At 34.4% G+C, this 13,595-nt stretch overlaps 1 protein-coding gene across 3 annotated transcripts in view; it reads right to left on the bottom strand.

Moving 5' to 3' along the window:
- Positions 1 to 13,595, bottom strand: part of LOC128985517 (formin-2-like) — a 41,496-nt gene that overhangs the window by 12,093 nt on the left and 15,808 nt on the right. For all 3 annotated transcript variants that reach the window (XM_054405097.1, XM_054405099.1, XM_054405100.1), the window contains 3 exons: positions 9,688 to 9,858; positions 1,275 to 1,453; positions 132 to 317 (listed from right to left, as the gene is read on the bottom strand). In XM_054405097.1, coding sequence (XP_054261072.1) covers positions 132 to 317; positions 1,275 to 1,453; positions 9,688 to 9,858 — 536 coding nt within the window. The remainder of the gene's footprint in view (positions 1 to 131; positions 318 to 1,274; positions 1,454 to 9,687; positions 9,859 to 13,595) is intronic.

Genomic DNA, 13,595 nt, shown 5'->3' on the forward strand with positions numbered 1-13,595 from the left:
TTTTAATGTATCCTACTATTAGAAAATAACATTTCTGCTAGAGAATCAAAAATCATAAACTCAGCTGGATATTTTCTAACCAAATTTTCCATGTTTCTAAAAAAATTTATAAATTTAAAGTTCTAATCTACCTGAATATCAGCCAGTGTCTTGCTTCTCTCGTTCTCTTGCACGATTCTCTCAAGTTCATCAATCCTCTGCTTCTGATCTTGCACAGTTCTCGCCAGCTCGGTGATGATGTTCTTCTCGCTGTCGTTGTGTTTCTGCGAATTTGTAGTCACCACCTCCGTGTGTGACCAATAGTAGACTAGATCTGGCTGGTAAAAAAAACACCAAATGGATTATCCAATGAAATATCAATGCTATTGCTAACTGAAAAATAGGAATTATTTTTTTTAGATATGAACAGACACATTTAAAAACATTTTTTCGGAAAAATAAATGCGGAGTAGGTGTAAAGGATAACTTGATAAATCTACTACCTTATAATTTTATAAGCTGAATATAGTAAATTATAAAGCAAAATGATCAATATTTAAAATATCTCTCTCAAAATTCAACTTGCGGTTTTCCGATCAACTATTCCTAGCAATTAGTCAAGGATTCTAGCCACTTTATACTTGGCTACAGTATTAATAGAAGAAATCTGTTACAAAATCAATTGTTCTATTGGCTAATAGATTTTAATTTCAAAATAACCCATCCAATGCCTATTTTTTCAAAAATATGTTGACCCATCAAGGAAATACTAACTACAGTCTTTCCTAGAGAACATTTCTTTTCTGACGTACCACATCACAAGGAAAAAATATTTTGCGTACAGCTTAGCCACTTGGAAGTATACTTATAGATGGAATATGTTATTTATTATTTTTCAACCAATGTAACCCATTTTCCAACCATAACTATTAAATTTTTTCGGGTTTGTTACATTTTATGATTTATACATAAGTGAGGCACCAAGTTTTAATTCCACTCATATTACTTGAGTACTATTTATCACTTATTTTTTACTATGTTATACAACAAAATTATGTCATTTTTGTTCTAACTTCTTGTTGAATATACACAGTTGCCAATGGGCCGTAAGCTATTGCTGACGCACCAGCCCAAACAACCCCGACTTGAAATATTCGTAGAACTTCACCTTGTGCAATTACAGTGGTCTTTGTGTACGATTAGTGGTACCAACGTGTACCACAGAAAGGTAAACAGGTGAGCTATAACCTAATATTTTTTCTTTATTTGAAATCACTCAACTGCCAAGTACCTACCCGAAACAGCGTCTCTGTCTGAGGAACATCTTTGTCAGGTAGTTGGCGCAGAACACCGGCTGCCAGCAGGTGAGTGCAGAACTGCGCGGCAAGCAACTTGAAGTCCTGCGACTTGAGCACTCCACGCAAGTGGTTGTCTTCACTGAACGCAGATACCAGCCAGTTGATCAGCATCTGGCCTGTGAACAGAGTTGATAAGATTTATCAATAAAATAAACAGATTGGTTGTGAACAAGCGAGTACCAACAGTAAATAAGTCAGGTATGTTATGGTTTATCACACTCAATTTGTAAGCAATCAGCATTAGCACTTAACTTCAAGGTTATTCATAAAACCGTTCTGGAACTCAGGTATTACTAAGTAAAACTATAATTATTATATAAAATGATTTAAATAAAATTTCAAAATTATGACATTTTATTTATTCAAAGTGGTTGATAAAATATACAAAATTTTCTTCTCATACAAGTACATAAACGTACATATATTTAAAAAATGAATCATACATAAATATAAGTTATACATGTATGCAGACAAGAGGAATTAAAAAATATTTTGGAAAATAAAGTAGTCTAAAAAGAAATCATGGATAAATTTAGAAATTTTATCCTTTATTAGCATGATACAGTGTAGTTAATTTTGCAATGTTATCCTTCAGTTTTTAATTTGGGATAAACCCAAACAAAAATACAGGAAGGTGTATTTCTTTAAATGTCTGTATATAATTATAAATAGAGTATGACATATCTGAGCATAAAAAGGAATAACAACTGATTTGAATATACAAGAAATTGCAATTACAAACATGTCTATTTAATTTTATAAACTGGAAAGTAATTTCTATTACACTTAGTCATAACAAAGGTTATTAATTTTATATTTGTTTCAGGCTGTTCCATATTTTTTATGCAAGAATTTTACAAAACTCAACTCAACATAATTTTGTTCAAAGGTTTATTGCGGACATTTTCCATCACGAATGTAAAAAAAAAAAAAACAATACACAACGTTTCGGGATCTGGAATCTGATCCCGTCTTCAGGTGAATATATATATATAGGAGGAGGAGGAGGTGGTGGTGGTGGAATATTACTGCAAATAGGAGGAGGGGGTGGTGGTGGAGGGGAGACCCACCAAATTCATACAACAACATACTGCTGTGGAAGCAATAGGGGTATATGTGTCTCGTTTTTGTAACATAATTATTTGTATGTAGATATTGAGAATCGTAATATTTAGTTTCATAAAAATTACAAGACATGAAAATTTATATATAATTTGAATAATATTTAGGCCTACTATGTAAGATGGTGGTTCATATTACATTCTTTAAAAAAAGTTTACACATTCTTAACATGATAATAATATATGTGAAAAGAACAAAACAATTTTTACTAAAGTCCCTGTCAAGAAACATTAAATTTTTGACTTACTCTCAGTTTTTTTTTTTTTTTTTCATTTTGTATTATTATTTATTTAAAGCAGCTACTCTTCATTATGAGAAATTGTCAATCTACCTAAAAAAAAGTACCGTACCTAAAAAGATATAACATTTTTAAAAATGTTAATATTTTCTTTTAATTCTGTCACAGGAAAATATGAATATGACTGCCCGAGCGATTTACGTAATTCATTTATTTGAAATGTATTAGAAAATAGTTATAAAATTTAGATGTATCCAAATTCTATAGCTTGTTTCAATTTTTATTTATTTTAGTTGGCATGCTCATGGGCTAATGTTTTTGAGATGTGTTTGAGGCAAAAGAAAGAATTTTCATGAAGTAATCTCATCTTTTTTTAACATTGTGATCAATAAATACAAATAAAACAGTAAAATATAATTTATATCCCACGTTTAAGATTTATCTCAGTAAAATACATGAAAATACCTAAACTTTAGGACATTTAATTGTTCAAATAACTATTACTCTTTCATAAATCAATTCAGTTTTACATGCTTGATAACTTACTTACCACTACAAAACAAAGCCAATCCCAACTGATCTAAGTAATTTAATTAGACAAATCATATGTTTACCGTGGAATGATTTCCAATCAGCTGGTACCGGCCAGGGGTCCTGCTCCTTCATGGTGAAACTTCCTACTGTCAGTTTGAGGTTAGGTTAGGTCCTCCTGCTCCTGTACTGCCTACGACCCGCCTACCCGCCAGCACCAGAACATCTGGTCCGACTTATCTCTTCGACGATAACAATGTTACATATTTGGTCCCGAATCCAGCGTGATAAACTGATAAACTTCATAGAGGACAGAGTCCTTTTTGTGAAATGCGTTTCGCGGCGTAAAAATTTCAGATTCGAATCAGTCCCAGAATGAAACTTAATATTTTATGAGTCAGGCAACCATATTTATTAGACAAATGGTTTAGGTAGTACCTAGTACTCAAAGGCAAAACCATCGACATATAAAACTAACTAGTAACATCGACATATAAACTAATGTTAGTTTTATACATTGATGGGCAAAATACGTCAACTTACATAATGATTGTAATATATGCAAAAGCTCCAATGATATCCTGGTATTCTGCTTTCTCTTTCTAATCAAAGTAGGTAACGTTTAGTATAAGCTTCCAGATTAGAAATACGCGATGCTGTGTCGTTTTGAAGATAACACAGACACTATTAACAACGACCAACGCAGTGATTCAAAATAATAAATTGAACATTAAATTCATACAACTAACGTGATCAATGCCTAACACATTAAAGTTTGTAAACTCTTTAAACATAAATTAAGTTCAAACCTTTTCGAAAAATGGTTTACCAGATTGATTATTTGGTACAAAAAATGGCAACCACCATTTTATCAAAATTACGTCCTGATCTGTCAAATTCCTGTGGTTGATGTTTAAAAGTGAATCTATACATAATAGCATGTTCATACAGACAAAGTTAGCACGCCATAACATACTGTATCGTATTACAACAATACTAAAATGTTTGATCAATTCGTATACAAAAGCGATGGAAGGACCGCAAGTAATTTAATGCACAGAATCGAGGTGTGAAAACAAATAAACTAATCGAAACCGTATGTTACATAAGATGAACGTGATTCACAACCGAATGGGTTAGGTAAGCTGACCAGAACTCCTTGGCTAGCCCCGCCCATGGCACCCGACCTGTACATCAGCTGTTCAATTGTTGCCTGTAAATCAGCTGTTCAATTGTTGCTAGTAAACAATTTAGTTGGCTTAGCTTAAGCACCAGCATGACTTAAACATTTAGAGTGAACCTTTGACTACTCATGTTAAAGTTGTCGCCAGTTTTAGATTTAATTCCCTTGCCACAGCAAACCTGCAGACTAAGCGATCTTCCAAGTCTGATTAGATTTGTTTAAAGTTCCCTTAAAAGTGTCCGATTTATTCCGTATTTAAAATAGCATTAGGTTTCAAGGGTACCTAGGTTTGCTGCTACATGGAAAGAAAAAAGATAAGTCAAGTCTTCCCTTTGTACAATCTGACGCCTGTTTTATGTCCTGATTGAGTTAGTGATGTTGATTGAATGTTTTTCACTGTCGTGGTGTATTTTATAGTGTGATTCACTGATTATAATTCCACTAAATTGAATGGCATCGCCAACCCAACCTTAAAATGAAGGTGTTATAAAAATTTGTGAATATGAATACAGATATAGACTATCTCCAAATTATTTGTAAACACAATGATAAGTACACCATTTTGCATAATTAGTTGCAATCCATTTTTATAGTTTTCCGACTTATGCTCGTCCTTAGTATAGACAATATGGGCCTAATTAATTCTTACATATTCCCCGTCACGTAGACTCAATCAAATTTCAAACAATTGACGTTTGATAGTCCAAGTAGACGTCTCCTGATATAAAATCTGAAGTATTTTGAAGGGCGATCGATGTCCGGTTTCTGTCTCATTTTGGGTAGACCAATTTGTGTTTTGTCTCGGATTGTAAAACAATATGCAAGAAATAATTTACATATAGATCGTTTTATTTGGTCAAAAAGTTTTAAAATTGGTTTAATGAAAATTAACTTATAGACTAGACAAATAATTAAACATTTATAGCCAATATTCGTAACTTATCGCTATACAAATTATTGTCGCTATTATTGTCTCTGCCAATAGTAAACAATTAATGGGTGGTTGGAAAGCCATCGATCTCTATTATTATTACAGTAATAATTACAACTGTAGTAATAATAGAGATCGATGTGGAAAGCTCATTCCATGTAGATTTTGCAAATAATTATCAACGTTGATTATTTATGGTAATAGGGTTTCTAATATGCATAATCTGACCTTATGGAAAATGTGTTAATTGAGCGGAGCGAGCGAAGCTCTTATACGTCGACTTTTATGCATTTCGTAATACGCAAACTCCTCCTAGACGGCTGAATCAATCGTTTTCAAATTTTGCATGGTGATAAAGACCATATCGGTGAGTGCCAACATCTATATGGCGTTAAAAAAGTCTCTCAGGAATCCGCCCCACTGGGTCTCAAAGTTTCAATGTAATCCTTATGGAAGCAGTATTTGACACATAAACAAAGACATATGATCAGCTGTTGACTTTTGAATGCAGTAGATAAATAAATAGCTGTTAGCATTATTCCACAGATATTAGAACATAAACGGTGGTATGGATCATAAATATAATCAAATGACGACACGAGCTTGATGTCCGTGACGTAGGAAGTGGTGAAGGAAGTAGTAAAGGCGAGCAGTCTGGAGTGTGGGAACTGTTTATGACAATTAGATTAAGGTATCTGCATCCTAAAATGCTATTGGAAGGGAAGGAACAGCTCCGCGACGTAGGAAGTGGTGAAGGAAGTAGTAAAGGCGAGCTGTTCGGGGTATGGGATCTGTTTATGACCATTAGATTAAAGGTTTTGCAATCCGAAAATGCTATGGGAAGGGAGGAAAACAGGTCCGCGACCTAGGAAGTGGTAAAGGAAATAGTCAATGCGAGCTGTCTGGAGTGTGGAAACTGTTTATGACCATTAGATTATGGTATCTACAATCCTAAAATGCTATGGGATGGGAGGAAAACAGGTCCGCGATGTACGAAGTGGTGAAGGAAGTAGTCAAGGCGAGTTGTCCGGAGTGTTGGAACTGTTTATGACAATTAGATTAAGGTATCTGCAATCCTAAAATGCTATTGGAAGGGAAGGAAACAGGTCCGCGACGTAGGAAGTGGTGAAGGAAGTAGTAAAGGTGAGCTGTTCGGGGTATGGGATCTGTTTATGACCATTAGATTAAGGTATTTGCATTCTAATAATGCTAAGGGAAGGAAGGTAAACAGGTCCGTGACGTAGGAAGTGATGAATTAAGCAGTAAAGGCGAGTTTTTCGGAGTGTGGGAAATGTTTATGACGATTAGATTAAGGTATCTTATTGGTATTTACAATCTTAAAATTCTATGGGAAGAGAGGGAAACAGGTCTGCGACGTAAGAAGAGGTGAAGGAAGTAGTAAGGTGAGCAGTGTGGAGTTTGGGAACTGGAAACCGTTTGTAGCAGTTAGATTAATGTATCTGCAATGCTGATATGCTATGAGAAGGGATGGAAGCAAGGCCACGACATAGAAAATGGTGAAAGAAGTAGTAAAGGCTAGCAGTGCGGAATGTGGGCAATGTTTGTGGCAATTAGATTAACGTATCTAAAATACTAAAATGCTATGGAAAGTAATGAAAACAGGTCCACGATGTAGGAAGTGGCTTAGGAAGTAGTAAAGTATGAACATATTGTGAGAACCGTCTGTGGCAGTTAGATTAATGTATCTTCAATCCTAAAATGCTATGAGAAGGGAAGGAAACAGGCCCCACGACGTAGGAAGTAGTGAAGGAAGTAGTAAAAGCTGGCAGTGCAGAGTGAGGGAACCGTTTGGGCAGTTAGATAAATGTATCTAATACTTAAATGCTATGAGAAGGGATGGAAACAGGTCTATGACGTAGGAAATGGTGAAGGAAGTAGTAAGGCTAGCAGTGCAGAGTGCGGGAAGTGTATTTGGCAATTACATTAATGTATCTGCAATCCTAAAATGCTATGGGAAGAGAGGGAAACAGGTCCACGACGTAGGGGATGGTGAAGAAAGTAGTAAAGGCGGGCAGTGTTGAGTGTGGGAATGGATTAATGTATCTGCAATGCTAAAATGCTATGGGAAGAGACTGTAGACTTTAGGTTAAAATTATTATGAAGCACGAATCGTTACATATTTCGATGCGTATTCAATAGTTTACAATAGAAATTTACAACTGAGTTTACAACAGCTGAGTTTTACTCCATAGAGGCTAAAAACGAATTTTATCCCCTAAAGAGTAAAAATGCTACTTTAGACCCGCAAAGCATGACGACTGTTTTTACTGCAGTATGATAAAAACAATATAATATGAACCCTTGATGACTCCGCTCAATTTTGTGGATGCCTCTGCGAACGCCACCTAGTAATTGAACAGCTGATTGTTGTATTGTTACTTCCTTGATTTCTTTGCTTACATTTTGTTGTTTGCAGTTTGCATTTGTGAAATCATATCATGTACAATTTTGTTCTTTTGCTAGCAACAATAAATAAGTAGGAAATGTTAAGACGCACTGTAGAAAAGATCTACAAGAGAGCAATGTATAAGTTTAATCAAAGAATACTGTAGTTACATTATGGTAGGGTGTGGTATGTTGCAATACCATTGACTCACCAAGTTGACTAGAGTGTAGGACAACAATGCAAAGTTTAAGCCCACCGTATCCTCTGACCTTCGCTTAAATTATTACTTGTTTTAATCAGTAAATTTATGCGAAATCTCGCCCTTTACATTTTGTGCATTAAACATAACCACAAGCAATGCAAATCTATATTTATTCAATCTAGATTTTAAATTTATATTTAATAAAAAAAATCTCCATTATTATAAAATGTATTTCATGTAAATCATTGAACACTTCCAGTCTATTGTTGGCTATGACCACTAGATTTAACTGTAATTTAATCAGGCTGTAATTTAATAAAATAATGCTGTGTTTTTAAAAATTCAGTACCTTACGTTGCACCCCTATCCAGAAATCAATATATTAAAATAACAATTATTAATAACACTTTAAGAACTTTGTTTACAATCAAGAATAAAATTTATAATCACAAAGGTTATTTAATTTGTTTTAAGATATCACTCACAAACTCAAAAACATAACTAAAACGAAAAAGTAGCACGAGCACGAGTCAAGTAAGATTGAATACTAGATAAATAAAATCTCCTTCAAAAACCAAGCAGAGATAACGCACGGCACAAGTGAGGTGGTTGTGCCGCCTGAAGTCGTAGGCGTTAAGCGTAGTCGTTGACTTTGGACCGCTTTGGACACGGCAAGACATTTTCCCATCATGTGAAGCTTGTTTTTGTTTTGAACCGCGTTTCATTTTAACACTTGGTTGACTTCATGTTGACTACACTATTCTACTAACATTTTATAAATTGTTACATGGTAATTTCACGATATTTCTTTGGTCAAGAAAACTACTAAAGTCACCAACAAAGGAGATCATTGCTGGGTACTGGACATAAAAAAACTAATGCACAAAGATGATTTGAATCAATTTTTCCAATCTGATACTATGTAAAGTTTGTTTTTATGTTCAATTTTTTTTTATTTTACGCAACTTTACAGCAACAGACCAAAAGAGCGCAAATCATTCGCAGGTTGTAATACCTGACATAAATTAGAAAATTCTCTAAAAAGGTTATTTTATTTATTTGGCCAAAATACCCCTAAAACGTATGAAATTTGCAACTAAATTATTTATTAGCAGACATATAACTGTTGTATGCTGACACCCTAATATATTCTTATTCAGTGCGTAGTTCTACTTTTTGTAAGCTGGGTTTGCAATGGGCATTCAGCATCTATTTTATTAACGCCTTCACAAACTTCTCAGCAAAGAGTAGCACAGATCAATATTGCAATAAAGTGGCCGACTTAAAGGCGCCGCCGAAAAGCAATGTTTGCAAAAGCCGTTTGGCATACTGCCTTGAAAATGATATTTTCACAGAGTAAACGTACATAAACTTTCTTTCTCTATGTAATTACGATGTGATTCTAGTGTCAAGCATTTTTCACTGAATGAGCTTCATTATTATCTGTTTCACATTATCCACCACACTGAGCTAGAGATACAACTGGACTGTATTGAGATACGTTTGCCACCATAGGGGTAAAGTACATTGGAACTAAGGAATGAATAGGGGATTGTGGAATTGTAGCCATGAGCCAATGAGCTAGTTGATTACTCTACTTGGTACCAACATAACAAAATGTTGCAGCGTTTCGATTTTCTAGCAGAGGTGCCGTGCCAGTGCTACCTCCAGTTATCTAAACCAACACTTATCTAAAACATAAACCCCAGCAAAAAATCTAACTAGAGTCATCCTACCTTCGAACTTCTCGTACAGCTGAAAGTCCAGTTTCTCCGGGATGAACTTCGGCCTCGATACCCTCTGTTCCAGAGTGGCCTTGTCCAAGGTGAGAGAAGCGACCTTCCGCAGAACATTGCTGTCCAAAGGGACGTCGCTGACGGACGAGTGCCGCCGGAGGTCATCCTTGCCTGTGGGAAAAGTACAGGTCAAACAGGGCATGGAGTAATTAAATAGTAATATTAATACTGCTGTGGGCTTTGGAAAAGTTTAAAAATATCCAAACTCTCGAATCTTTTTCTTCGGGGGATGCTCGCACCTTTGAATTCGCGGAGATAGTGGCAGATGTGTCTTGAATTTATTGTGTCTTGGCCCGAGGATGGATTGCAGCAATGCATCTGTAACGACCGTAACGACTGCCTCTGTTGTATAACTAGTTCAATGACGATTTCATCTCTCAAATGCCAAAAGCATCAGTCTTCTTTGAGGATGGAAGCTGGCCATCAAAGATTGTCAAACAATTCTAAATTTCGTTCTAAGATTCATGTCTCGTATTGAGTACATAGCTCACAACTTCTTTCAGCTAGTTTTGTACGTGTAATATAATATACAAGCTGCTATACCCGTGCTTTGCAACGAGAAGAAAATGTGACCTAGAGAGCTAAAGTGATTCTGATGTGTGGTTAAAACACGACAACTCTGTGATTTAGTTTGAAAATATAAACTGATTTAAAAGTGTAAACCTACTTACTTTCAAACCCCTACTTTTTATATCCAAAAGGTATGACAACATACCTTAGTGTAGCAATAACATAAATTGTTTCATATTGATGCTTCACGAATGACATGTTTTACCATAATTTATTCTTCAACTTTAGTCAAGCCTCTTTACATATTAGCCAAATGCCTCGTCATCTAATTAGTGACGCGCATGAATGGATTAACGAGATTCTCTCTGTCCCTATCTACTATCTAAGCGAAACCACTGCCGAGGGAACGGGCTTGGAAAAATCAGCGGGGAAAGAAGACCCTGTTGAGCTTGACTCTAGTCTGGCACTGTGAATGACATGTTTTACCATAATTTATTCTTCAACTTTAGTCAAGCCTCTTTACATATAGCTTACTATATAAATTACAAAATTAAACTTTGAGCAATACTTTACAAAACATATACAACCTTTCTTTAAAATCAAACATAACCCTCCTAAGTCTACATAAAGCGTCACAAACATCTGTTTCCAGTAAATAAACAAACACCACTTCATTATACTGACCAGCTGTTTCATTAACTAAATTAAATTAAATCATGTAAACTTTGGAAGCATGCCAGGCGTAGCCCTTTGGAAATCAGCCTGTGGGGCAGAGCCCTTAGGAAGTTCGTCCATATAAATACTTTTCGGCAAATCTACACACTCTAAGCTTCATTTTGATGTGCCATATGCCTATATTTTTATTTGGTAAATGGCCTTAACAGTTTACATAAAAATTGATTGTATCACTTTAATAATATAATAGATCGTCTTGATTTTTCTTCGTCAACCTAAGAGGGTGTCAACTGACTGACGTTTCCTTGCTGTGAAATGGTATCCTCGGTGGTTATTTAACCGCTGCTTTGCCATTAAGGAAAAACATCTGAGAGTAGATTTAATCTGAGCACAGAATATCTTTGTGGCTTATAACGTGGTTGACTCCAAAAATGAGTTAATTCAACGGCTTGTTTTTTTTATCTGACTCTGTTTTAAACTTTAATTTTTCTCGTTCAATGAACATGTTGAAAAGTTTTAAAGTGTTATTCAATTCATACAACAGTCTTTTAAATTATCTATAAGCTTTCAATCTTTCGGTTCATACTTTTAATGTCGAATTTATCTTTTGAATACCAATACATTCAAAAACTAACTCTCATCTGGGATGTATGTATCTGTCGTCAAAACTACGATAACGAATATTACGATCTATCCATAACTATCACCTATCACAGCTAGGAAAACATTTATTTTAATGTATTTACCAGATTTACTTTACTAAAAAAATTATGTTGAATTACAAAATTATCGATTTGTTTAATTGATATTTAAATACTCATTAGCATTTCAATCATTTTACCACCTTTATTTTATGGACAACTACAAGAATTAGGCCTATAAACACACACACATTACATTAGAGACATGGACAGTTACATTTTTATTTTTTAGTCTTTTAATTTTTCAATAGGACACAAGTACCGTAATTTATAAGAACAATAAAAAAATCAATTACCTCAAAACAAACTGAACCTTATCTCTTTTGACCAATAAACCGCAAAAAAAAAATTCAAACGTGTACGCGTTAAAATGTTCTCACTTTACGAGCACGTAAAACGTTCAGATTTGATTTATTGTTGGAGAAAAAAATCACCAAACGTATTGCAGATTCCAGAGGTCTCTTGAATTTGTACACAGACTGTACGGCACCCACTTCTTTTATCTCTGACTGTACCTGTAACTCATCGACGGTCACGGACACGCTACATAAATTTCTCACATTCTATTTTTAGACAAACTGAGAACATGAGAATGGAAGGAGAATTCAATTTTAGTAGGAAATTGAAGATATCAAGATTTCTTAAACAAACGTTTAAGGTATATTTTACAAAATATAAACGTTTTAACCAATGTAAATAAGTGTTTTGTTACGGGTAACTCGATAAAATAAGTAAATATCCTGGTTCTGACCCAAGTGCATCATGAAGATTACAACAACAATAACAAATTCTCCTCAAAGTATTCCCTTTCGCAAATATTCAAATTCACGTAAAAGAAAAAATCTTTTAAGCTCCTAATTTCACAACAAATTTTACATTTTTATGTTGTACTCGGTTATACCATGTAATCCAAAACTTGTTAGGGTAGCATTATTATATAGTCGGAAACTTATGACCTACTTTATTTTGGCATTTGGACATCAGGACATCGGGCTTTGATTCGTGCCTTTTATCAAGTTTTTAAGTATGCCTTTCTTGCACAATTTATTTAATCGTGATGCCACTTCATAGGAAACACTTTATAATTTATCATTACAGCATTGATAATAGTAATTGTTTTCCTGTAGCATTAATGAGTTATTTTTAAAATCTTGGTTTATTTTTTATTTTGAAGTACAAAGCTACAAGTACATATTAATTAAAGGTCATAAAGATAATTTAAAGTTTTTTTTTTGTTGTGAAAACATGTGACTTTTCACTTAGGTGGATATTGGAATTAAAACTAAAAACATATCTAGATGAATAACGTTCAGCAAATCGTGACTAAATTACAATTTTATTTCGTTCATATCTGTGAGACAATTAGGCTAAATTACCCAATATATTTTGTTATCTTCCAATGATTTTCAACGTTTCAGATTTAAAATCCCGCACCTCTTTCAGGCATAATTGCTGTGTATTGTATGTCAGGATGGCCTTCAGTTTTGCCCCCCCCCCTCATTATGTCCCCCCCTCCCCCCTCCGGACATCCCACAAAACGCTTCATCCTAACAACAACACGAAGAGAAACAAAGAAGAAACATAGGGAAATCTGTGATAATGTACCTTTTAATTGTCTAATTAAGAGGTTATTGTATTATGGGAATAGTTCCCCTACTTCCCAGTGTCAACGACCTAACAATCTATCCACCATGTCGAACTAATAAGTGAGAAGTAAAACTAAACATATTACTTTGTTTTTTATTGAAGTAAAGTTAAATAAACAAAACCGATTTGTTTTGATACAATGATACAATACAATGCTCTATATGATAAATTTATCATCTTAAAGTTTTAAATTTTATAACTGGTAGTTTTCGTATCTATGGACAGTAAATTTATTTTATTTTATTTATTTATTTACCTACGATGATATTTTTTTCGCGAATGTTTTCGATACAATTACATTGTTGGTAAACCTTG

The sequence above is a fragment of the Macrosteles quadrilineatus genome, unplaced genomic scaffold (genome assembly GCF_028750875.1).
Source record: "Macrosteles quadrilineatus isolate MER2022 unplaced genomic scaffold, UCM_ALF_1.0 Scaffold_2__2_contigs__length_208266976, whole genome shotgun sequence".
Classification (NCBI taxonomy): Eukaryota; Metazoa; Arthropoda; class Insecta; order Hemiptera; family Cicadellidae; genus Macrosteles; species Macrosteles quadrilineatus.